We start from the raw sequence: 27,495 nt of genomic DNA on the forward strand, positions 1-27,495 counted from the left end.
TGGTCACAGTCAAGGAGATATAGACATTTGGGTTACTACAGTTAATCATATTAATACACATAGGCTGTAATGAATATGCTAGCTAATCATTATCACTTACTAAGTGAATGTTGAGCGTACATGTAGTTCTAGAGACAAATACAAGGTCAAGTGTAGTGGAAGGAAACAGGTTTTATTAAATAACAATAACTGGGTTTGAAGGTTCACAGAAATTGATTTCTCTATTTTTCTTAGTAATTGCTAGTGTTACTATTTTACATAACAAAAGTTTTTGTCTATATTTTTTGTGGTTTAGTATTTTAATGTGTGGTTAGACCAAAAAAAATTGTACCAATATCTAAAATTGTGTTTCTCCAATAATCCACTGTGTGTGGAAAAATACCTTTTAAAAAAATTGGAAAGTAATACCATGCCATGTCCAATTGCTCCTTCAAATGTCCGGGAGCCAGAAGCAACAAAGAATGACGTTTGACAACAACACACAGCTAGTAATTGACATGGCTTAAGTCAATCCACCACCCACAACTATCATTCTGCATACTAGACAAGTGGATTTGTAGCATCTTAGTCACATTTATACATATGGAAATAGGAAAAGTACAAGTCTTTGTTACTTATTTACTTCTTTTCAAATAAACCATTTATCCCATACAGAATGAAATATTAATTCTGATTGACGTCACGGTATAAACTGAGACTTAATGGGCTTCAGGACTGCTGAGAGCCACCTTTTTTCCTTTCCTCTTCTGTGCTCTTGCCATCTGAGATCCCCCTTACTCCTTTTACTATTAATAAACTCCAGGATGCCACTGCAAGCAACATCCCAAGAGTCAAATATACTGCACTTTGCATCAGCACTTTGTGCTGTGCAGACATCTCGGTACACACGTCCTCTCTGCTGCTCCCTCTCACGTAGAAGACCCCAAGAAACCAAGTGAAAATCTAACAAGAGAAGGACATTCAAATTCCATCAGCTATAAAAGAAGGAGAGCATTACAGGGTCTCCTCCAAGGTATGGATTACTATGGCTGTTATGGATGATGTCAGCTGTGAGTACTTAGGAAAGAAATTCTGCAAAATATTAGAAATTAGATGGGATTTTTGCTATATTATTGTAAATAACTAGTCACCTTTATTTATAAGTTCTGAAATGTTTGTACTTAAATTGAAGATGACTGCAAGGGAATACTTTTGAGGGAATACTGCTGAGGCAGCAGGGCTAACCTCTCGAGAATGAGATGAATATAGACTGCAGCCAAATTCTCTTTGGGTAATGTAAGAACCCTTCAGAGATTTTTACTAGGCTGGCTCGCTCCTCTGTACCTTAGACCTCTTAGTGTCCTCTTGAAACTCACTTTTTGTACATTCACAGTTTAAAATTAATGAAAAAATGTCCGGATAGTTACAATTCAAGAACTTTTTTTATTGCCACATCAACTTGTCCAGGAAGTACAACTTTGCAAGTTAACTTGAAGTTATCTTTGTAGCAAGCTATATTTTTCAAGGTCAAGATAAGGATAAAAAAATAAATACCCCATTTGGGTATTAAACCTTTGAAGACCAAGCCCAAAATGATATTTATAAAAATATAAATTGGTGAAATTGGAAAAAAGAATGCAATATTGTACCTTTTGGTTAGGTCCCTATGTCTACACAATTCACTATATGGTAAAAGCGACATGATAACACTATTCTATAGGTCAGTCTTAACACAACTATATGCAGGTTTACACAGATTTTCTGATGATTATTATTTTTTTTTTTTATTGAAATCCTTTTTTTTGTAATTAGTTATTAATAAAATGGTCCTTTTGTGACTCTTACAATGGTTTTGTTTTTCACATACAGGGCTGTATGGGGTGTAATTTTTTGCGCCATGATCTCTTATTATTAATACCATATTTGTGTAGCTCGGACATTTTGATCTCTTTTTATAAAAAAAAATTTAATATATGTATAATGTAACAAAAAATCTGTAATCGTGGCTCTTTTTCCCCCTCTTTTCGTTTACACCATTCTTCATGCGGAATGACGATTGTTATATTTTAATAGATCGAACAATTACGCAAACTACGGTATATAAAATGTTTATTTATTTAATTTTTTTCATATGTTTTATCTATTAAATGGGAAAGGGGGTGATTTTAACTTTTATTGGGGGAGGGGCTTTGGGGTATTGTAAAAACATTTTTACTTTTCTTTTTTTACATGTTTTATGTGCATCCACTGATTACTGCTATGCCAAAGGCCTGTGGCAGACTCAATCAGCAGAGTGCCGATAGGACCGCACGGAGGGAGGTAAGAGACCTCTAGCGTTCCGTTAAAGTGATTGGGACCCCGCAGTCACACTGCGGGGGTCACGATCGGTAAGTGAAAGGAGAGGCCCCTGTCACTTACACTTAAAGGGGTTTAAGGGGTTAATGACAGGCTGCAGCGCGATCACTGCAGTCTGTCATTAACGGTAAGGGCCCAGCTACTGACTGCAACCTGCTATGAAGCGCGATCCGCTCTGGAGAGCACTTCATAGCTCCCTAGAGACCCAGGATGTAAATGTACGTCCAGGGTAGTCTAGCAGTTAAATGAGTCCTGTCACTTTAAAAAAAAAAAAAAGTTAAGATTTCGTTGAGACATATCAAAACTTTTGTCTGTTGGGGAGACCCCTAGGATCACTAGATATAGCCAGAAGAAGTGCAAGCTAAGTGTAGATCTGCCAGGCTTTTATAGAAAGTCTATGGGATGTCACTTGTCAAGTGTACAGACCAGGGAAAAGCAGTGATCAGCTACACCTTTCTCAGCCTTGTCTTACTTTTTAAATGTCTCTATGATATGTCAAATGTTTTTTGAAATGACAGGTACACTTGTAAGTCAGTATTGGATTTGTTCATTATCCCACTTTTACTATAGACCAGTTGGCCTGACCCTACCCAAGTAACAATGTAACATTTAGCAGGAGTCTTTTTATGGATGTACAGATCACATTTAAGCAGGATAATATTACTGGCTTCCCTTGAGGTCTTGGCAGGGCAATTAGTGTTAGGTATTGGTCAGGCAATCCCTGACACTTTCTTGTCACAGAGTTAATAGAACATTTAAAGAATCAGGGGCTTATTTTATTTAGTCCTGCTATTATGCTTTTCTGTAAAAGTTTTATTGTTATTGATTTGATTAGAGATGAGCGAATCATGTAAAAATGTAGTTTGCAACGTTCATGAATTTTTAGCGCAAAAATTGTGAACTTTACTAACTGAACTTAACGAATCTATACATACCTGTCCCCCCCCCCACCCTCCCCCGGTATCCTCTTCCGTGTTTTCAGCCGCGCGCAGAGGCAATCACTGACTAAGGGACAGCACCAGGGCCAGTAATTGGCTGATCGGGCTATCATTCTTGTGTTTTGAGAGTGACAGCTCGCTCAGCCAACCACTGGCCGCAGTACTGGCCCTTCTCAGTTAGTCAGTGATTGGCTGAGTGTGCTGTCCCTCTCTGCTCGACCAACCACTGACTTACTGAGAACAGAAAGAGCCATGGCCAGTGATTGGATAAGCAGGCTGTCACTCTTTTGTCTCAAGAATGACGGCCCACTCAGCCAATCACTAGTTTCAGGGCAACTAGATAACCAGCCACCCACCCACCATGACTACTTGGCTGGTAATTTACATAGAGCGTAGGAGGTTATTAAACTAACTTTGTGGTCTGTATGTACAGGGGACGGAGGCTACAGGGGGATGTTAGGGAAGCGTGCTGGGTGATGTACCAGCACGTTTCCTTAGCTTTACGGCCAATTTTAGCGTGAATGGTTCCCTTTAAGGTGTTAGTGTCGTATTAGACAGCCTGATGCCTCCTGTAAGCGAGCACTGATCTGCTAGATCAGTACTTGCTTACTGAGTCTAAACTCCTTGATAATCTATTAAGAGCTGCACAGACATAGTTAGTGATCACCATCCAGTTCTTGCTCTTAAATTGTATACATTACCTCTCCATAGTCCAGTGTTCTCCTGCCCTCTGCTCGCTTCCTAAAGCCGCCGCTGTAGCTTCAGAGCGGGTCTCTGAACTGACAGGCTGCTCAGCCAATCACTGCCTGGGAACGCCACGGCTGAGCAACCTGTCAGTTCAAAGACCTGCTCTGAAGTTACAGCGGTGGCTTCGGGAAGCGAACAGAGGAAAGACAAACACCGGACGATGTAATAGGGTCCTTATCATTTGGAAAAACTGTTGGCATGTCATAGAAAGATGTCAAAAGGTTTGATCAGTAAAGTGTTCAGACCCCAACCTATTGTTAGAATGCACCAGGGGAAGTTTTTTAGCTGAGCGCTTCTGTCTCAATTTCATTGCATGAAAAGGCTTCTATAGTAGTGTTGCCCTGTCAAACTGTTCATCAAACCAGGATGTTTGCAATTTGATTCACCATGGCTGCAGAAGTTGGATGCCACCCTAGAGCTGCCAGGAAAACGAGAGCCCGGGAGAGAAGCACTCAGCTAAACACTTCTCCTGGCTTGTTCTAGTGATTTGCTGGGGGCTGAACAGTTCTATGAGATTTCAGAAGATTTTAACAATGATAATATTGCTTTAGTATCTAGATATTGCATGGTATTAAAAGTGTGAAAGCTAGGACTGCATTAAAAGTCTTGCTTTGCACATAGAACTAAATTAATATAAAACCAATCATTTGGTCTATATTTATCTAAAAAGATGTTGTCTGAATTGTCAGTTTAGTCTGGCCTATTGGGCGGTATTATTTGGATAAAAAGCATCCATTCACTGACTGGAAGACTTACTTCAGGGATGTGGACTGTCTCTAAGAAGATGTAAAACACTGCTCAAGTTAGACGTGCAGAAGTCATTAAACTTGCACTTGCATTCAAGTCCTTTGTTGATGGCATCGACATTTCTAAATATCAACTTTCCAACATGATTGCTATGGATGAAACAGCGGTGTTTATGGGCAAAGGATCACAAACTACAATTGATTACTGGGGTGCCTCCTCAGTCTGCGTTCCCTCCACTGGTTATGAGAGTGCACGTATTACCTGTATTTTGGCAATTCATCTGGATGGAACCAAAGCCCCACCTCTTATCACTGCTAATTCCGCCTCTCTTGCTCTGTGTGAACAGGGCCCAAGAGAGAAATAAACACATTAATGATTCCCGCAGGATTGACTGCCATCTCCAGACTCTTGATCTTTCAATAAATAAGCCACTCAAAGACCATTTGCACATGGAAATCAATAACTATATTGAAAATAAAATTGTGAGTAAAAAATTCATAGGAGAAAATCTCTGACGGTTGCGCTACAAGCAGGCTACTTGGAGAAGAGGTCCTCATTTCAGGAAAGTGCTATAGCTGAGGGCCAATGATTCTAAAGGAAATGGAGTCACATAGAATTAACAGTGGCATTCAGGATTTGGAGAGTTCTGTTCTTCCAGATGATGATGACATGACTTTTTTTTTTTTTAATAATGTTGATTTTTCTTTTTTGTTCATGCATACTATTTAAAGTAAAATAAAGATGGAGGATCTTAAGAAATTCATGATGGAATTTAGGGTTGGGACAGTTATGCAGATTTTCCAGATTGTGATGATATGATTATACTGTATTCGAATAAATGTTGTTGTTTTTTTTGTTTAAGCATAAATGTATGATTGTTGTTCAAGAAAAAAAAATAGGACCTCCCCCAAAAATAAGTTCTAGCCCTTTTTTTTTTTAGAAACACAGTAATTATGCAGTTTCTGTCACATAGTTATATTGGATTTAATAACGGCCTCCATGACTGTATACACCTGTTTATTAAACAGGTGTAAAGTAGAATTGTCTTAGTTGCCCCTAGCAACAAATCAGATTCCACTTTCCATTCTTCACAGATTCTTTGAAAAATGAAAGGTGGGATGTAATTGGTTGCTAGGGGCAACTAAGTCAAGTCTACTTTACACCAGTTTGATAAATCTCCCCCATAGTCTCTTAGAGACTTATCATCTCTAAGAGACTATATCTAAGATGGAGTTGATTATCACTTATCCGCATCTGTCACCAGAGACTGCGCTAAGAGACCTGTGTCATGCTGTTGTCACTTACGGATATCCACACTGTGACACCATTGAGTCTTGTGGAGTGGGTAAACATCCTTTTCTTTTTTTAATAGTGACACCTGTGACACTTTTGATTGATGTATAAACGAATGGTGAATATTATAACACTGTGCACTATTGGTTTTTGATGGACACATGATATACATTGTATATTATGTCACCTAACAAGAGATGCAATACAATGGTCCCTCAACTTACAATGGCATCAAGATTTTCAATATTTTTAACATACAATGTTCCCTTCTGGGCCATCGTAACTTGAGACCAGATCTCAAGTCTAATATCTATATTAGTTAGCTGATTATTTTCCCTTTAAGTTTTCATTTTTTCTCATTTTGGGGGTTTTAGAACCAATTACTAGTTTTTCCATAGAGTTTTCCATAGCCACATGAGTTAAACATTTTTAAGGGACTGGAGCAGCTTAAAGAGGACCTGTCACCCCCTGTGTCGGGGTGACAGGCTCCCGACACCCCGCTAGAGCCCCCTATACTTACCTGATTGCGCCAGGTCCGCTTCTTGATCCGGGCCGGTGACTGAGATTTCATCGCTGGAAGCCTGGCGCGGGCGTTCCTGAGATGAGTCCGATGCTCATAAAGAACGAATGAAGCGTTTGACTCACCATTCATTCTCTATGGGCATCGGACTCATCTCAGGAGCGCAAGCGCCAGGCTTCGGGTGCTGAAATCTCCGTCACCAGACCGGATCAAGTAACGGGACCCGGTGTGATCAGGTAAGTATAGGGGGTCCAGCGCTCCGTCATTCTCTATGAGCGTTGGACTCATCTCTCAGCGTGCTCGCCGGGCTGCACCGGCTGAGATCTCCGTGACCCGACCTGATCCAGAAGCAGGACCCGGCGGGATCAGATGGGCTGTAGCAGGGGGTCGGGAGCCTGTCACCCCGGCACGGGGGGTGACAGGTTCCCTTTAAGGCCATGTTCACATGCGGAACGGTCCGTGTCAGAGAAAATCATACCGATCTTCACTGCAGTTGAATTCGGATGCAGGTGCATCCGTGTGCGCCCGCATCCAAATTCGCCACGGTACTCAATGGAGCGTGCGGCCGGAGCCACACGCTACATTGTGTGCACTGACATGTTTTCTGTGTGGCTAGGGGTCCCAACCGGAGTGTATTCTATGTGTATACACTCCAGCCGAGATGTCCTTGGCCTGCAGCACAATGTGGGTAAAGGATTAATCACGGCCGTGTTGCAAATTGGCAACAACGACCTTGATTAATAATTTACTTACGTTGTGTGAACATAGGCTTAGACTGTAACACTGCTTAGTGGGATACTTAGTAAGCTTATGGATTTAAAACAGATATTGGATTTTGGTAGTTTGGCTACAGAATAGACAAACCATGCACAAACCATTTTTTCCCCTTTTTCTTGTCTTGCAAGCATGCTAAGAGAACTGGAATCTGAAATGTGCAATGCAGGTGTATCCATACCCATGGTTTTTTACACAACACTAAAACCCAAGAGATGTTACCTGTATAGCAAAATGTGTAGTATACAGTATGTCATAAAGGCAGACCCTTGTGTCTGCTTTCGGGAGCCTGGAGAATGGGGAAGCACATCATACTGGTTTCACCCCTTAGTTTACTTAAATGGTAAGACCTTGTGTTGGGGTTTTATTTAAGGATTTACTATGGAACTCGACTCCCGGACAAATTATACAGACCTAATAATAATAATAATAATAATAATAATGATGATAATATGGCTGGCAGGTGGTGTTAAGGCAAAATGAAAAAATTTTATTTTTAAAAAAATTTTTTTAGATTCTTTTAGTTTTTTTAAATGTTATTTTTTTTATTAAAAAATATTTAAAATTTTTTAAGTTTCTCAGTTTTTAAGGGTTAAATAATTATCTGAATTGTTGAAAAAGATCAGTTGAGTTCAGTGATTACTGTGTTTTTTTTGGTTGATTTGTCATTGCCCCAACTAGCCAGAATCCTGCTCCACACTGACGAGGGGCAAATACCCTGAAACGGCTGTCTGTGGATATATGCCTGCCTTAGCAAGCCCTTGTCATGTAGCAATACTCGCACCTTGAGTTAGACTTTGACACAAAAGGGGCCACCCTGTTGTTTCCCTATTTATGTTCCAATACTCACAACCGAGTGGGACTTAAGAAGCTATCAGGGTGGTGTGGTGCTCTTCCCATCATGGAGGCACCCTGTGGCAACAGACTAGGGATATCTGGCTATTCCCGTGTTTTGAGACTCACAACCGAGACTCCACGGACTCTTGTTTTGCACTGTTCAAAAAGATTATATGCCCAGGAAAATAGAGAAACTTCTTAATGTATTGCTGACAAATAATAATAAGCCTTTTTCTTTTAATAGAAAAATACAAAACCTATAAGTTGCTGAAATGCCATTGTCTGGAACTCCAGCCCCAAACAAGAGGAAAAAGGCAACAAAAATCATCATGCAGATTGCCCGTGAGTAGATGTATACAATTATTTCCTTCCTTCTGCACTTTTTTGCGGGTGTTTCTTTTCTCAGTACTTGTGCTAGTAGATGGTCGTTTCAGTCTTTGTGCAGTCTCACACTCACAGAGGAGTGCTGCATTTAATAATTTTTTTCTAACTGTATTAGATTATCTATTCAGCAGCAGCACAGCAGCACACATACTTAAAACGACTCTGTTCCCACAATCTGACCCCCCCCCCCCGAACCACTTAAACCTTCAGATAGCTGCTTTTAATCCAAGATCTGTCCTGGGGTCCATTCGGCAGGTGATGCAGTTATTGTCCTAAAAAACAACTTTTAAACTTGCAGCCCCGTGCCCAACTGGAGTATCTGTGCCCTAACTTTGCACCACCCCTCCGTCCCTCCTCCCCACCCTCTTCATCATTAGGAATGGCACTGGAACATTTTCTTCATGCTGAACATTGCACAGGTGCCTTAACGATCCAGCCCATGTGCCGGGCTGACACAGGTGGGGAATAGGAGACAATCTGCCTGGGGCATTCCTAATGATGAACAGGGATGAGGGACAGAGAGGTTGTGGCAGCCTAATGCATACATAGTCTAGGCCACACAAGTTGGGCACGTAGCTGCAAGTTTAAAAGTTGTTTTTTAGGACAATAACTGCATCACCTGCCAAACGGACCCCAGGACAGATCTTGGATTAAAAGCAGCTGTCTGAAGGTACAAGCGGTTTGGGGTGGGCAGATTGTCAGTACAGAGTCGCTTTAACCCTACTGCATACTCCTCCTTATGATGGTTGTGCATTTGGGGAAGGACCTGGTCCACTATTTTAGCAGTTTTGTAACCAGAACAGAAAGGAAATACAAAGGAAAGACTTATACTTTTTCTTCTGTAACATAGCTGCTGTGGCATTTAAAAAAAAACATTGGGTGTGAAACTAGCCTTAGGGCCGTTCACTCTTAGTGAAAGTAGCAGAATTTCAAGCGGAGCCCGCACCACGGATGTTGCTTGGAATTTTGCCTGTCCTACTGATTCAATGGATGTCTTGTGCACCTCCACTCTGTCAATTCTTTGGGTGGAGAGCAGCGGAGAGCGGAAGCGCACGAGACATCCCTTTGAAACAATAGGACAGGCGGAATTCCAAGCAGCATCCACGGCACGGAAATTCTGCCACTTTTAGTTAGTGTAAACAGGCCCCTAGGTAATCTGTCAAGTATCCCCATCTAAACTGCAGTGCTTCCCAAAGAGCAACTTGTGTCCATATGAACATACTCTTAGAGCGACAATTGGAAAACTCGTGATTTATTCAATTACACATGTACAAATACAAAAAGTAATATCTAGAATTTAACTGCTTCCAGAGCTTGTTTAGCTTATCTCACTGAGTTATTATACAGCAGCAGGAAAGCACTGATAAAACATTGTGATATCATCAAGATTTAGTAGATGAAAAGCTTTGCTGAATTTATAATAATAATTTAGCGCCAATATATTCTGCAGTACTCTACAATTCTGAGGGTTTATATATAGACAATCAGACTTCACAAACTGAAACACAATTCATCCAAATAAGAGGAGTGATGGCCCTGATCACAAGAGCTTACAGTCTATGAAGAATATGGCAGACAAAAGGCAGAAAAAGCTTGGTTTATACAATGGTCCAACCATCTTTTATAAATAGGGTAGAGCACATAAAAGTGGGGGGGCCAGTTACCAATCCATCTCTGTATGTCTAAAGTTCATGGAGTTTAGGGGGACACTGCTGAATGAAAGTGAGGGCAACACAGTTATAATAGGGAAGAACAATTAGGGATAATAATAAAAATGCTATACTCCTGCCTGAAATTATATGTTTTTAGGGCACCTTTAATACTATGAATACTGAGTATAAGTCTGATGGTTTGGGATATTGCATTCTAATGAATCAATGTAGCACAAGCAAAGTCTTGGAGGCGGGAGTAAACAGACAACCGGGGGTCTAGTGGGGGGGATCCCCCCCCCCCCATTGCGATCACGGAGGGGAGATCCCTTCTTCTTACCGGGCCAGGGCTCAGCATCGGACTGATGCTGATCCTGGCTCGGTAATGCATAGATCTGGGCTGCAGCAGCCCAGAGTAATACAGGACTGATCTAATCAATCAGTGCTGTATTAGGTATACTACAGTGATGGGAGATCAGTGCAGTAATAGTAAAAGTCCCCAGGGGGACTAAAAGTTAGGGAAGGGGTTAAAGAAGTAAAGTTTGCAAAGGTGTTAACAAAGATCTTCTTGATGAGTTGTAAACTTGACCTGTAAGCAGGTTCCCATCACTGTTGGAGTTGATGTTTATGCACCCAATTATTCAAAGATGTCGCTTTGTACTAAATATTGCACTTGCCTTCAGATAAATAGTTGATTTCAATGCAGGCATTGCGTGACTTTTAAGGATTAAGCATGACTGAAACCCAGCTTCCACCTAGGAAGACCTACTCTGATGCTCAACTCTGGACATATGGATTCAATAAAGATGGGGTTCAGAATAAGGATCTATTCAAATAGCTCATCCAAATATAGAAAGGAGTATTTCATACAAGGAATCATGTGTGCAATATTAGACCAAATAAACCATTTGTATGCCATTGAGGGTGTCAGTCTGCTCAGAATCCCTACTAGTTGCCAGAGTAGAAAGTTTTTTTTCTGGTGTCCATTATGGTTTGATTCTTAGGGTGCTCTTTCACAGTGCAGATTTGTTGTATTTTTGTGGTTCAGTTTTAAACCAAAACCAGGTGTGGATCATAATGAATTAGATAACGTATGCAACAGATGCTACTTCTACTCTTTTGAATGGAATGAAGATCGGCACCTGCTTTTGGCTACAAAACTAAACCACAAAACTTCAGTAAAGTAGCTGCACTGTGTAAGTGCAACTGAATCCACTAATACTTGTAATACACCTGCTGAATGGGACATGCTGTCTTAAGGGTCTTAACAAGACACCTGGAGCTTGCACCCTCTTTCACTACTGGTGCTCGAAACAGAAAGGTGGCAGCACAGAATATGCTCTAGTTTATTGGGTAGTGTTATTTGGACACCTTAAATATTGTATGATCCTTTATTTGTCGCTTTATAATGCACTTTATAGGGGCAATTCCTAGAAGGCACTGCAAAGGGCAACAATTGTTCAAAGACTGGTCACGACTCCACTAATTCTGTAGTTTTAATTCCTACAATGACACACTTGCTTAACATATTACTGTTACTGTTTTAGCATCAGGAGAAGGAGAGCAGGATGTCTCCAGACTAAATTTAGGGAAGAAGATCAGCACTCCCAGAGATATTATGCTGGAGGAGCTATCATTATTAAGCAATAAAGGCTCCAAGATGTTTAAACTTCGTCAAAAGAGAGTGGAAAAATTCATCTATGAGAACAATCCTGATGTGTTCAGTGACAACTCACTGGTAAGTTGTCTTGATGGACATGTGTCTTTTTTCAACCGTATTAACTATGTAACTATGTAACTATGTAATTTAAAATGATACCCTAGTAGTATCTTAGTCCCATGTTTCATAGTTTTAATTAGGACATATTAAGTAAGTAAAAAAGATGCGGATGGAAACTTTTACATTCATGTTACATTAGTATAGCAGTGTATAACACATGTACAAGTCCTCTAGGGAGGCTTATAAAGTAAAAGTTAAATAATAAAACAGGTTTTTGGCATTTTCAGGTCTAAAATATAATATTTATCCCATGTGGGGAATGGGGCTGTATCTATAGGCCACATCCATGTTTTCCTGGAAGCCCTAGGGCAGCATCCAACTTCTTCAGATGCCAGGAGTCAAATTCTGAGCGCTTAGATGTAGAGAACGTTGCTGAATCCGAACAGTTTGGCAAGTCCACTCAACACCAGAGAAGAGGCCAGTAACTACAGGCCAATTAGCTTGAACTCTGTAGTAGTAAAAAAGATGGAAACTTTTCTAAAAAAAGATGAGGAATCACCTAAAAATCAACAACCAGATAGATCCAAACCAGCTTGGCTTTATTGAGGGCAAATTATGTCAGACTAATCTCATCGATTTCTTTAACTAAGTCACTAAATGTGGTGGAAGTAGGTGGTGCCGTGGATATCTGGACTTCAGCAAAGCCTTTTTTTCCAAACAAATTTTATTAAACAGAAAAACTATACATCATGACACAGAGCATGACAACAAAATATAGGTCACGCAGGACCTTGCAATATCATGTGGCTAAACAGAATGCTCTCAAGAAACAAATATTTTTTTTATGAAATTTTGTGCAGAAGACTGCTGAAATCACTTAATGCACAGAGTGGTATTGGAACTGTGTTTAAAAGGAGTTTAAAGACATAAAGCCATATTATAAAGATAAAAATAAAACTAAAGAGAGAAAGAGACGGTATAGACCAGCACTGCATAATTGTAGAAAAGTAATATATCATAGTATTAGATGAATAATAATAGAGAGACTATGGCAACCCCTGTGTTGTGGGAGAAGGGGAAGAAGAGGCCAGATATTTCTTATAGGTGATCCAAGGGGCCCAAATGGTGAGATATTTCTCGTGGGAGCCGTTTTCCCAGCTTCATTGCTCTTCAAGACGAGCTATTTGTTGTGTTTTTTCTATTCACTCCGTAAGAGTTGGGGAAGAATCATCTCTCCAATGGAGGGGAATGAGCAATGAGGAATGAGGAATGAGCTGTCAATATGTGGGAAGATTGTTGCATTTAGGGGTGAATGTAGAGGACGGCCCCCATAGGAGGATAAGTGACGGGTCTAGTTGGATGTCACAGCCACATATATCCCGTATGTGATGTGAGACCATTGACCAAAAATTACTTATGTTCGGGCATGTTAACCAAATATGAGACAGTGTCCCTGGGTGTTTCCCATAAAGATCTGATAGAGAAGTTAATGAGGATTGGACTTTATCCCTGTATAGTTCAGTGGATTTGTGATTGGTTTGTTGATAGCTAGCTATCAGAAAGTCGTTGTTAAAGTAAAAGTAACAAAGAGTATTAACTCACCTGTCCATCAGCTGGGACAGGCATTTCCCCCCCGAGTCGTGACGTCATCACAACTTGGGGGAAAATGTCTTCTGGCGGGGTCCCATGGCTGGTCCCACCACTTAACGCGGGCATGGGGAGAGGTACAGTAAGTTATGACTGGTAATTACATTTAGTCTGTTTGCTGATGACACAAAGGTGTGCAATAGGGTTGATATTCCTGGAAGTGTCAGTAATATGGAAAATGATTTTGCTTTACTAGATACATGGCTCAAACTGTGGAAACTGCAGTTCAATGCTTCCATAATATTGCACTTGGAAGTATATATTTTTTTTATGGCATACAGAATAGTTCCTAAGAATTGCATAGTATGACACTGGTATAGAAATATTCTGAGCACTTTTAAAGGTCTTTTAGACCGCATTTTTATGTGATTATTAGCTTCCAAGTCTAAAGAGGTATACAGCGGTTGTCAATAGTTGTTTAGTCTGGGACAAATCTAAGCAGATTAGTGATAGTCCCTGCACATCATATTAGGCAATGGCATTTTGTTCTGATAAGTTTCGAAATGTGTGTTGCTCAGGGAGTAAGTTTTGGTTTATGATCATAAGGTCCTACTTAAGAGCTGTCTAACTTTACTGGCATCTGTTGCTGAGAGACGGTAACATTTAGAAGTGCCTCAGCAATGCTTTCGGGGACAGTTCAACGGCATGGTGGAAATAGAAACACATATGGCATCCTCAATCATCCCTAGCAAAAAAAAAAAAAAACACCTAAATAAATTTCTGCATGGACTTGCTTAAAGAAAACCTTTACTCTCCTATATCCTTCATGAATGAACAATCCCCGAGCACTTTTATTTTAAACTCTATTATGTGCCTGTGCTACTAGCTATTGATGTTCCTCTACATGCTTTCACATTGATTGGTCAGTGCTGACAATCTCGGACTGGGCAGGGACACACTATACAGAAACAGAACAGATTTACCGTAACATGCAGAGAAAAGATTGTTCTTACGATGATTAATTATGGCCAAGATTAATCAGTAATTGGGCGGGCACACTCAGGATCATAAATATAAGAACAAGACAGTGAATGCCCTGAGAAAAGCCTGGGGTATAACAGAAAAAGTAATGCAAATATATGAAAGTGTCACTGTTGTTATAGCTTTTAAAGTCTAAATTAGGGATGGTCCGAACCGAGTTCGGTTCAGGTTCGTACAAACCCGAACTCTCGGCAATGACTCCCGCTTTCTGCCCTCTCCGTGGATAGGGTGGATACAGCGGGAGGACCGCCTGGAAAACTGGGATACAGTTATAGCCCTAGGCTGTATCCCGGTTTTCCAGGCGGTCCTCCCGCTGTATCCACCCACTGCACGGAGCGGGCAGACAGCGGGAATCTAATGCAGAGCGTTCGGGTTCGTACAAACCCGAACCTCGGCAGTTTCGGACCATCCCTAGTCTAAATCAACAGTAAAGCAAGTTTGCATTTTACATTTATTTATTTATTTTTTTTAGTTATTATGCTGCCTTAAAACAAAGCTATATTTACCAGAAACTCAGGTCCAGTCTCCTGAATGCAGCTTTTTAGTCTTGTGCTGGTTGAAAAAAGAGAACGAACACAAAGTTCCGGCCAGCACAGAGTGTCACGGCTCAGTGTGTCTATCAATCACATGACTGCCTTCTTTCTGTGATGGCTCTGATGGCCTGGGACTTCCTGTGTTTAGAGTCAGAACACAGGAAGTGCTGTGTTTTCAGTGATAACAAAAAAAAAAAATGAATGTAAAATGCAAATTTGCTTTATATCACATCTACTGTTTGTTTAGATTTTGAAAGTTATAACAACAGGTACACTTTAAGATAAAAATTAGACCTCTATTAGACTCACAGTGATGAAGAAAACAGCTATATATTATAAATATGTAGGGACGGGATAGGTTGAAAAGTTTTTATTAGTTAGGGTCACACTGCTGAAACCCCCACTGATCAGAGAACTGTCAAACATTTTTTTCAGCAGCCCATAGACTTATAATGGTGCTGCCTGCGTAAAGATTGCTTTGATTCGGGGAGTGAAATGCACTACTGGCTTTTTTTTGGATTTTTGGAGGTCTCAACAGTGAGACCTCAACAAACTGTAATCCCTGGAGCTGTCAGTAACTAGATGTCTATTTGAATGGGCCCAGAATTATGAAGGGTTCACCAGATACAGGCCTGGAAGGTGGACTTTGGCTGGAGCTGGCTTTGCATTGTAAGAGTGTGACCTATTGAATTGCATAGGGCCTTTACTGTACATTTGTATTCCTCTGGCCTCTGGATATAGAGGCATAAGGAGTTTTCTATATGAATCAGAACTAAAGAATATGCTGTACATAGGAGCATTGCTTCTAGAGGAGACTGTCTCCCTCAGGCAGCACCTGCCATGGTTAGTGGCACGCGGAGTTCCCATTTTATTTAGGCTAATGCCATATTAAATAAATATTCAGAGTATTAGCGGGTTAGCACATTTATTCTAAACAGAAGGTTAACAGCATTGCCTGTGCTATGTGCAGGTTATTTGCCCAGTGAACCTTTCCTTATACCTCATGGGGAAGGTCTGTTCTGCTGTTTAAGCCTTCAAGCTCACAGGGTTATATAATCCCACTGAGTCTCCTGGTTTTTACTTCTTACATTTCCGTCTATATTTAGCCTTTGGAACAGCTGTTGTAGGAACTGGTTTACAGATTTTCTCAGCAGTACATGCACTTACACTGTGACAACATGCTAGATTACAGGTCGCTTATACATAAAACCATACCTCCCAAGTGTCCATGTTTTGTTGGGACAATTTCTTCTTTTGACCCAATTTGCTCTTTAACATCTTCCTGACAAATGTTGTATACATGGCACTGTTGTGATGTACTTCCAGCAACCTGCCATAGCTTCCAGTGTGGGGATGATGCAGGTTTATGTGATCAGCAGCAAGCCCCACCTGGATCATTTCAATTAACTCCTTACATGCCATAGTCAATAGCACCCTCTGTTTCCTCTTTGGCCCTCCTACAACATGATAGGGTAGAATGGCTGTGGATCCACTGTGCTGCTGTGGCATAGGATGGAATCACACCAAGGAGCAGAGTCTAAAATGGCCTGGTCTTTCAATGTAACTTAACATTTCATTAAGCCCCTGGCTGCCATAACAACCTATTGCATTAAAGTGTACCTGTCATTATAAAAAAAACTTTGACATGTCACAGAGACATGTTAAAAGTTTTGATTGGTCTGGGTCTGAACACTCACCAACACTGCCTATTTACCTTTGTATATGTGTCTTCCTGATAGACACTTTGGGCTGTCTGTCATGTTTACAGCTGTTGTCTAGGTTCCCGACCACCTCTTAGTCTTATCACTGGTGGCCAGGCTGATTACTCACTCCCTTACTGCTCTAAGAGAGTGCTGGAAATATTGAAGCACACATCAATAAAGAGATGTGTACTGGCTCCTCTGCCCAGCTGCCTTATCTGCAGTAATTCATCTTCACACCGACAGCTCCCAGCCGATGGAGCTGTCAGAATGGGACTTGGAATAGCAGAGCCCAACACAGAACAGCAGAGTGCAGAGCAGAGGAGCACAGTTCTACTAGCCAGAGCAGCCTATGACTGAATGAGCTACCCAAAGCAGGAAGTAAAAGCAGGCCAGGATCATGACGAGGAGTAAGTTTGGCAGCTGAGAATACCCCTTTAAATATTCAAGTCTTTGAAGCTCCTGCTATATTACTATCGTCTTTCCACAGATCTGCTCTCATGTGGCCGTGTCTGGTACTGTATCCCCGTTTGTCTGAAAGGGACTAAGCTTTAGTTCAAGGCAAAACTAAGTGGGCATAAATGGTGCTTCATCAGCTATCACAGGAAAGATAAAGCAAACTGCTAGAGTGTGAAATGCCTCAACCTGCTGAGACTGGTCAGACTGGTCAGTTCACATGCTATATAGCCAAAATGCTAAGCTAATACTACTTTACTGTAAGCGGCATGACCTCATTTACATGTTTCCACAGGAATTGGTAATGGCAGAATAGCTTAAAGAAATATTTAGCTGTAGTAATTGTTGTAGCACTGGGGATCTGGTTTCATATATGATGAAAACCAACATCTATATGGAGTTTGTATTTACTCCTGTGTTTGTGTGGGTTTCCTCCAGGTGCTTTCTTCCCATACTGATTATATACTGAGCATTATATGGCTTCCTATAACAAACTGGTTCTAGTGAGTCCTCCTGGGATTGTGTCTCCGCTGTTGACAGGAACTAATGATAGTGATGATGATCTCAGTACCACTCCACAAAATATACTGTTGCTATACAAAATGAGGGAATTACATTATATAGTTTAGCTGCAGTCCTATAGAAAACTACAGATCTTGCCTGAGGCCGCAGGATAACCAATGGAGTAGAAGTTGATACTATACATGGGTGATTATGGAATGCAAACGTTGCTTGTAGCAAACACAATCAATTTTATTTATTTGGTTTAAATGTGATATGTCGACACTCAATTACTTTAATACCACTCTGAGTACTGGTTTGAAATTGGATCTATGACAGATAGGTGTTAAGCAGGCTTGAAAGAGTGAGGGCACTGATTATTTTATTCTCTTTCTTTCTTCCTTAGGACCACTTCCAGAAGTTTATACCATCTGTTGGAGGACAGCTAGGTGTTGGCGGACAAGCAGGTGTTGGAGGAGGCGGTTATGGATTAATACAAGGCAGTGGACAATTTGTGTCTACTTTGTCTGGAGGACAACATGGGCATGGAGGTCAACACCCACCTGTTCCTCCACCAAAGCCAGGGAGCAAGGGTGCTGCAGGAGGTCAGCCAGGCAGTGGTGGCAGTGGAGGACAAGGAGGAAGTGGGGGTGTGGATGGTGCTGGAGGTCAAGGTAATTATACTAATGTTCTAATATACTTAAACCATTTGACCAATGTGATGGAAGAAGTTTAAAATAACCACTCCAGCTGTTTAACTTTAAGACAGAACCAAGAAATCCATGGAGAAACTTGACAAAACAATTTAAACTCCCCTCTCTGCTTTACCAATACCTGGCATAGTGTTTATATGGAGTATGCAATAAGTAGTGTTTATATGGAGTAGTGAGCCTGGGAGTGAAGCTATTTCTAGTGATCTGTCTTGATCTGAGAACCCTGGCCAATAATTTATGTATTTATGTGAGATTTCAAAGGGTATTGGTTACATTGTTTGGAGCTTTTTAATAAACTAGCATTGCATTGACTTCTGTGAGTGTTGTACCCTCCTGTGACTGTTCAGTGGAAGGAACAGGGAGCAGATATTGAAGTATCTGATACAGTAAGTATCTGAAGTAAAGAAATCACAAGCTGAGTGGTCATGTGACAAGAGGAGCTAGAAATAAATAATGAAAGTGAATATATATATAATATACAACACATTCAGAAGACAATGCAATGCTAGTTCATTGAAAAGTCCCAGACAACCCCATTAACACTTTAGAGCTCACACCTTCTGTCTCGTGCCTGTAGAGACCTAGTTTAGGTGAAGTACATGCTAAGAAGTTCCATCTTTACACCATGTACCTTATAGTCTTATGATACAGGAAGATTACTTGATATACTTTATTATAAGAGCTCAGCTAAGTTAATAGGGTTGTGACTGAAGAGAATTTTGTTGATAGTTCCCAATGATCACTTGCAGAACTGTGAATGTATCTCCTCTCCATAATATCCAGTGTTAAAAGATATGGAATGCAGTGTATTTACAGTTACTCAACTTCATATGTAGATTTTACTTATATATGAACTATGTATCTCTAGTATCTATGTAATGTTTTAGGGTGGCCTTTAGCTATATACAAAGGCAGGGAATAGAAAAAATAGGCAAAAGGCGGTGCCTCGTGTGATACCGTAGACAATGGAAGTTGGAGAATGAGAATGGTTCCAGGCTCCCCTTGTAGCCCCTTGGGCTTGATGTATATCACCCCAGATGTCGGGGTAGGAAAGGGATCCGGATCTAGATGAGATGTTCAGATGGTGTTAGGCTGCAGAAGCTAGTCTAGGGTACATAAGGTAAACCAAAAGAGTACATGCATTACAAATACAATACAATGTTTTATTTACATAACTAACTTTTTACAACACAATGAGTTATGCTGACTAGTATCTAAATTATGGCTTATATTTTTTTATTTGTCTTTTTGTCTTATTTTCCTTAATATATAATTTCAGATGGTCAGTCTGGCCAACCAGGAAGTGAAGGTGGGAAGCAGATCACTGTTATTAAGACCTACCTTTCTCCTTGGGACAAAGCATTGGGAGTGGACCCACAGCAAGCAGCAAATCTAGGCATTAACTTACTGGAGTTTGGTAGCAAAGCTGACCTTTGCAAATATAAATCATTCAACAGGTAAGTATCCATGCATCAACAGTTCCCTTTCTCTTAGAACAGCTAAAGTGTCATTGGCCATTTTGGCCCTTAAAGAGTACCCACAACCTGCCCCCCTCAATTTTATATTAAATGCGTTTTCTGGGCTTCTATGATTGATTGATCTTCCCCTGTCGATGCGCTGTTTAGCAACTTGAATTATACAGTAAGGCTAGGTTCACACTGTGTTTTTGCAATCTGTTTAACATATAAGTTTTATGGAAAAAAATGGATGCAAAAAACGGATGCGATTGACTTCCATTATCAAAAAAGAAGGAACAAAATGGATGTTTTATTTTTTTAAGGTACAGAAAAGTAGTGTCAACAATACTTTTCTGTACGTAAAAAAAAAACCCGCATCCGCTACAATCCGCTTTCTTTTTAAATAATGGAAGTCAATGGAAAAATGGATGCAAACGGATGACATACAATTGCATCTGTTTTTTTTCCCATAAAAAGTATACGTTAAATGGATTGCAAAAACACAGTGTGAACCTAGCCTAAATGTGATTGAAAGCCCTGTACTGGTCATTGTGTAGTGGAGGTGATGCATTACTACAGCTCAACTCCCATTCACTGAGGATAGGAGCAGTAGTTTTGGGGTGTAAGATGAAACCACTTTTCAGTATCTTGAAGGCTATACACTTGAAGTTTTTATTACATAAAACCTTTCTTTATCTCAATTCATCAATTATGGCTATTACCTATTTCAGGTCAGCAATGCCTTATGGAGGGTATGAAAAAGCATCAAAACTGATGACTTTCCAGATGCCTGAATTTGATGTTGGTCCAGTAGAACCAGAGCCTGTAACTGTCTTCAACCCTAATGTCATCAACAGACCATCCTTCAACAGGACACCAATTGGATGGTTGGGATCTGGTGAGGGTACACACTACAACATTGAACTTAATGTACCCGTTGATGGTGAAACGGAAGAACTGTAAAGTCTTAGATTTCCAGGATGAGAAAGATCTGTAGCCTGTAGGTGTATGACAATTTACAGATATGACCTGTTCCAGTGGCCACCAAACCTCATTAGGAAATGGGCAATAAGTTATGACTACTTAGCAGCCAATGGCACAGGTCACATCGACGCCACATCCTAATGTGCTCTGTTTAAAGCAGCCTGGCTTTCTTATGTATGTTGATGTAAACTATAGCTCTCTTTGATGGTTTTGTTTAATGCATAACAGGAAAAGTTTCAAGAGGTTAGTGAGAGAGGAGTAAGAAAATGTAAAATAGACAGCAAATAGAAGGCAATGAACGCTTAATGTTTTATGCAGTGTGGAAGAAAGGACAGTCTGTAAAATGTAACCCATCTATTCAGAATCCATGCTCTTCATTTACAACTGAATAAACACGTACAGTATCTACAGCATCATGGCGTCTTTGTTTTAAGAGCATTAAGCTTTGCAGAACAATTGCAAGTCACTGGTTTATTTATGGCATATGGTATATCATCATAGGAGTTATAGGGGGAAAAATCATTGTCAGAACTCATCAGGTTGCTCATATCATAGAAAGTAATGGTATATCTATACCCTACTTATATAGGCTATACTCTACTTTCTAATGGGTCAAAATCAAATTACTCAAACCCCCAATGATCCTGAAAGAATCTATGCCAAAGTTCTCTGCAGAACAAGTGTCTGTGAGCCCTGGTGTGGGTGAAAACTGTGAAGGGGTTGAAGTATTAAACCAGTGCTGCCAGGGGCGTAGCTAGGATTTACAGAGCCCCATAGCAAAAAATTGTAAGGGGCCCCCCTCCCCTACGCACAACACAAAGTACTGCATATATATATAATATATATATATATAGATATATATAGATATCATATATATATATATATATATATATACAAACAGAAAAAGCCGTGGCACTCAAAATTAAAGTGAAAAAAATACGTGGTTTATTAGCCCAAATCCGCAACGTTTCGACCTAACAATAAGGTCTTTATCAAGCAGTGTCTATAGTACATATGGCATAGTGTTACAATTTATACACAGCACACAAAATTGACATCAGTGGTTACAAATCATTAATTAGTGTATCACAGCAACGGCTAGTATACAAAACAAGTAGTGGCCATAACAGATCAGGTGTTGTGCTTTCTCAATGTGCACATATCGGGGTATATGGAGTCATCTGAAGGTGATCACCCAACTGTGTGTACAGTAGTGTCCATAAAAAAGTCCAATAAAGTCCTATTTACATATATATATATTCTGTGATGTGGCCAAAAAAAAAATCAGAATCCTACCTGCAGCCACAAGAATAACTGCCAAAGCAGAGTGCCAATGGCTGCCTGCTCTGTCAGTCCACTGTTTTTAACTATAAGGAGCCCATTAGGAGCCCTTATGGTTAAATACATAGGTGCAGGAACACACTACCTTCTGCTTAACCCCTTATGTACTGTAGTGTGTAAGTGACCCAATGTTCAGAAGACATGGCGATCTCTGCTTTACTGCTGGTGCACTGATATCCCCTGACCTCTGCAAGAGCTAGGAAGAACAGAGCTCAAGGGTTATCAGAGCAGTGAAGCAGAGATCTTTTTGTCTTCTGCTTGCTAACCCCTTTTTTGTGTTGCAGCATGTAAGTAAACATTGGGTCACTTACACACTGCAGTACATAAGGGGTTAAGCAGAAGGACACATTGGTAATTGGTAGTGAATTGCTGACAGCTCCCTCCGACCCCCCGCTCCCTCCGACCCCCCGGAGCTGCACAAGTGTTTACGCGGCTCACCATAGCAACCCAGATGCTGCTTAATGTGTCTGAGCTACTATGCTATTTGACGATCAGGCCCCTGCACTAAGGTAGGTTCTGACAGCTCATTCATTCTATAATACATTACAGCACTGATCATGTGCTGTAATGTATTATAGAGGTACCTGTAAAAGTTAAAGCACACACAAATACATACATACATAAATAAAAAAATACACAAATAAATAAATAAAAAAAATTAATTAATAAATTAAATAAATAAATAACATTCCCCATCCCCTATATAAATGTTACCTTATAAATGAGACACATATATTTGGTATTGCTGCATCCGTAATAACCTTGTCTATTAACCCATTACAATAATTATCCAGTCCGATTAACGCCGCAAAAAATAAAAAATAAAAAAATAATCAAAATGACAATTTTTGTTAATCCCACCCCCTAAAAAATATAGATAAAAGCTATCAAAATGTCACATGTACCCAAAAGGTGTACCACTAAAAACATCAGCTTATGCCGCAAAAAAAGCCTGAAAAAATTAACATATAACAGCTCTTACAATATGCAAGACAAAAACAGTTTTTATAGTATAAATGCAATAAACTATAACAAAAGCTATATAAAATGGATATCACTGTAATCGTACCAACCTGACGAATAACGATAACATGTCATATGTAACGTATAGTAAACAGCGTACAAAAATGGTGAAAAACAGCTGCTAAATTGTGTTTTTTATTCAAACCACCTGATAAAAAATTTTATAAAACATGATGAGGGTGTCACATGTCCCCCAGTACAGATGGAAATGTCAACTTGTCCTACACAAATATTTTGCCACTGCAAAGCCTCTGTGACATGGTATAATGGCTATAAAGGAACTGAAAATAAAAACTGAAATAAAAAAAAGGCCCCAAAATTCACCAGGTCTCTGTCATGTCTGAGGTCTTTGGTTGAGTGAGGGGACGCACTGCGGCCACATATGGGGGATTTCTAGAAACACTGGAATAAGGGGAATAAATAGTGAGTGAGGTTTTTTTACAAAAAACTACTGAGTGTATAAACCAAACTATACGACAAACATAAAGAGGAATATGTCACAAAAACAAAATCTCAGAATAACCGCACTAATTAAAAGCACAGGCAGAAAGAAAGACAGGTCAGATTTGAAAAATAGGCCCTGGGCATTAAGGCCCAAACAGGCCAAAACAGGCTGAAGAGGCAAGGGGTTAAAGAGAATCAAGTGTCAACTATGGATCAAATTTTATAGTATTTTTTATTAAGGGTTATACAGGTTAACATTAAAGCAAATGTACCATCAGGTACATCACTGCGTTTTTTTTCTTGTTTTTTTTACCTCAATCTATTGGCCAGCGTGGGGATGCAGGTGGCACGGTCCTTTTTTTTTTTTTTTTTAAAGCCACCCAGTTCCCATGCTTGGCGCTAGTCTTTTCCTGAGCACCATCCCAGCTCGGAGCACTGGGGACAGGCCCCTCACCAACCAGTGTCACGAAACCCCCTCCACACTGAGGAGGGATGGCGGGCCTGGGGTGGGCTGGTGCTTGGGAAAAGGCCAGTTGGAACTGGGCTGTGTTTAAAAAAAGAGGACTGCGCCACTGGGATCCCCATGCGGGCACCAAATAAGGTTAAAAAAAAAAACACGGCGATGTATCTGATCGTACATTCACTTTAATAAAGCAATAATACGACAAATTAATAATTAGTTACCAATACATAAACAAAATTACTTAGTCATTTGGATTTAAGGACGATTCAAAATAATGATAACGACATTTTCGGACGTCTTTTGCAAACACCGTACGTTATTTTTAAGTTTTCCTTTTTTATACTGTTCTTACTAGAGATGAGTGAAGCGAATCTGACAAAGTCACACATGTTAGTTTACAGTACTGTCACTAGGCAGGATCAAGAGATTATCCAGAATACCTTGTGCTTGTCAAATCACCTGCAAGCCCCTTTGTGATGTCAGGACCTCCTGCTGATGTATTGCTGTTTTATTGTGGTGGCTTCACACTGAGACTGTTGTCCCAGCAGTGTTTTCCCAATGGTCCCCACGGAGGAGGTAGAGGTAGATGTTCTTGACCTCCTGCTTCCAAGTGAGGCTTCTAACCCCTAAATTGCAAAGATAGGGCTGCGTGATGATGGTAGGTGCCGCTGTTGGTGGTTACAGGCAAGAAGTGGCATGGGGGTCTCAGTTCTTTCTTACAAGCAGTCGGGTGGTGGCGTTCCAGGTGCTGTCGCATAGAAGTTGTATCTGGGTTTGAACCCAAACCCTACCCACTTTATGATCACAGATGGTGCATATAGTATCATGGTCTGCCACAACGACAAACTGCCACACCTCTGATCGCAGTGGGTGGGTCATCGTAGCAGGTGCATTGCTTGACTGCTGTGGAGTGCCGCTGCTGTCTTAGGGTACCCGTCAAAGTGCCAGTGCCTTCCTGAACGCTATTCAGCCAACTAGCTAATGGTGACCCCCCTTAGTGTACCCTGGACCTTCCTGAACTCTATTCTGCCAACCAGCTGATGGTGTACCTCTTTGTGTACACTTTTGGCTCTGGAACCACAAGTTGTTCTTGGGACCTGACCCTGGCTTGGTGGGACAAACATACCTTTGTGGCCTGATTAAGATAACGATGCCTGTGTTCCCAGATTCCATGTGGGGTCTACCACATCATCATCATCGTTGGGGATGTTTTCCTCCAGTCGCACGCCTTTCGATCACTTTGCTTTGTAAGACTTTGCTCTCTTGACTGCTTTCGGGCCTAGCAACCCCTGGAGTTTAAACCCTGCCTTCCAGACTTCTTAAGATGCTTTGACATCCTTGCAGAGGACATTTTATTTCAATCAAAATTAAATTGCCATTTAAATTGGTGCCATTTAAACTAACAGGGGATACAAAGGGTGCAACACAAGGGGAGGGAAAAGGGTACCTGAAATGATACCCATCCATGGCGGAAATTGAATGATTGACTGAGTGATTTACATTTTTTAAATTTTCATTTTCCAATTTGACACTGTTACAAGAATATCTGTTAAAAAATCGTAACTCTGGAATAGTCCCACTATTGTAGCTACTATAGTTTGACTGTTTTAATTAAATTAATCTGCCTTAATGAACCTTTGCCATTCTCACCTAATATTTGAGAACCTTTCAAAACAACTAGAATACCAACAGCCGTCATCGCATTGACGGGCAGCCAAACAGCGAAATGACAATGTAGTGTGAACATAGACTTGAAAGGAAGGAAGGAAGGAAGGAAGGAAGAAAAACATTGCAAAACAGGAAAACATCCAAAAACAATAATAATTACTAACTTCAAAAAGAAAATCAAATGTTCTTATCTTGCCTACATCACTGTAATTGCCACCCACATGCAATGCTTGGAAGAATCAGCAAAATTTTTTAACTCATTCCATTTTAAACTTACTTCAGCACAATGGGCCAAATTTACCAACAATGCATCAATTATAAGCTGTTATGCTGTTGTTTGTGTCTGGTGTTTTGCACTAAATTCATTAATGAGGTGCACGCAATATGTAAGGCGGTTTTTAAAAAACCTTAGTTTGCTTAGTAAATCTGTCGGTTGTGGCGGATTTTAAAGGACACACCCATTACACACCCACAACACGCCCACTTGGCAGGTTTTTAGACAAAAATGACGTGTTTGTCTGGTATTTGGAAAAATTGCTATTTTCTGACAGGAACACATTAGTAAATCATCCCCAATAAGTTCTAAAGGGCCTAGTGTTTAAATGTAGGTTTTCGGTAGAAATCCAAATTACCACCTACATTTTTAAGTAGCACTTTCTCTTAGACCTAATCTAGCCACGTCCATTGCATTACTACCTCTAAACGTAGGGGCACCCATCGTTTTTTTTCATACTACCTGGTTGGCGTCGGCACGTACATCCCGCTGACGCAGTCCATTTTTCAAACCACCGCTCGATTCCTGTTGCCTGTGCTGATTTCTGATATGCATTTCGGCATGCTCAATGCACTGGAGGTGGGCCCAGCATCCCCAATTCTCTTATACCCCCCCTCCTCTGTGACACGCTTCCATCAGAAGGAATTCTCGCCGCTTCACAGAGAGGAAGGCATATCGGAGCACTTGGGATGCCGGGCCAGCCTCCAGTGCATAGAGTGGGCCAAATTGTATATAAGAAACTGGCGCAGATGGTGGGAACTGGGCGGCCATTTGAAAAATTGGATATACGTGCTGGCACTGACCAGGTAGTAAGAGAAAAAAAAATTTCACTAATTAAAGTGCATCTGATTGGGACATCTTTGATCCTCTCATAAAATACCAGCTATGCTTTACTATCACTAACTAGTGACACATTAGAATCTAACTAGTCAGACTAAACCTTAGCATAAGAAGTCACTTGTGTAATCATCCTATGTATATTAAAGATAGCAAAAATAAAAACTGCCCCTAAATATCTGCGACTTATAAGAGGAAAAAACAATTTCCTTAAGGCAACCTTTTCCAACTAACCCAAAGACACATTGAACTTTTTAATTCTATTGCTGTGGGAAAATGGGGACTCCTACTTCAAAAAGAAAAACATGTTGGCCATCATCTTATAAATAGCTGCAGATGACAGCTGCCCATCCAAACGTAAGTGTGGTAAACAGCATGTTCTAAGGGATTAAAATCTAAAAGTATCCGAAAATACGCACCATTTGAGCCAAGACCCTGAATAATATCTACACTGCACCCAGTAGTATAGAGACCACACGGCACATAGTGGATTGGAGAAAAGGATTAAATCGAACTGCTCACCTGAGCAA

General features: G+C 40.5%; 1 protein-coding gene across 1 annotated transcript; it reads left to right on the plus strand.

The window, feature by feature from the left end:
• The first annotated feature begins 833 nt into the window (after window positions 1-833).
• On the plus strand, window positions 834-21,328 carry MYOZ1 (myozenin 1). The gene is made up of 6 exons (XM_069980620.1): window positions 834-1,012; window positions 8,435-8,532; window positions 11,771-11,961; window positions 18,168-18,435; window positions 19,754-19,931; window positions 20,663-21,328. The coding sequence occupies exons 2-6, from the start codon at window positions 8,463-8,465 to the stop codon at window positions 20,892-20,894; spliced, it is 939 nt and encodes a 312-aa protein (XP_069836721.1). The 5' UTR covers window positions 834-1,012; window positions 8,435-8,462; the 3' UTR covers window positions 20,895-21,328.
• Window positions 21,329-27,495: the final 6,167 nt, after the last annotated feature.

This window comes from Dendropsophus ebraccatus, chromosome 8 (assembly GCF_027789765.1).
Source record: "Dendropsophus ebraccatus isolate aDenEbr1 chromosome 8, aDenEbr1.pat, whole genome shotgun sequence".
Taxonomy (NCBI): Eukaryota; Metazoa; Chordata; class Amphibia; order Anura; family Hylidae; genus Dendropsophus; species Dendropsophus ebraccatus.

Bases quoted from the DNA above. Each gene is read 5' to 3' on its own strand.
- MYOZ1 (XM_069980620.1), top strand. From the start codon at position 8,463: ATGCCATTGTCTGGAACTCCAGCCCCAAACAAGAGGAAAAAGGCAACA. The intron at 11,962-18,167 runs GTAAGTTGTCTT...TTTCTTCCTTAG, and splicing joins TGTTCAGTGACAACTCACTG to GACCACTTCCAGAAGTTTAT. The intron at 18,436-19,753 runs GTAATTATACTA...ATATAATTTCAG, and splicing joins GGATGGTGCTGGAGGTCAAG to ATGGTCAGTCTGGCCAACCA.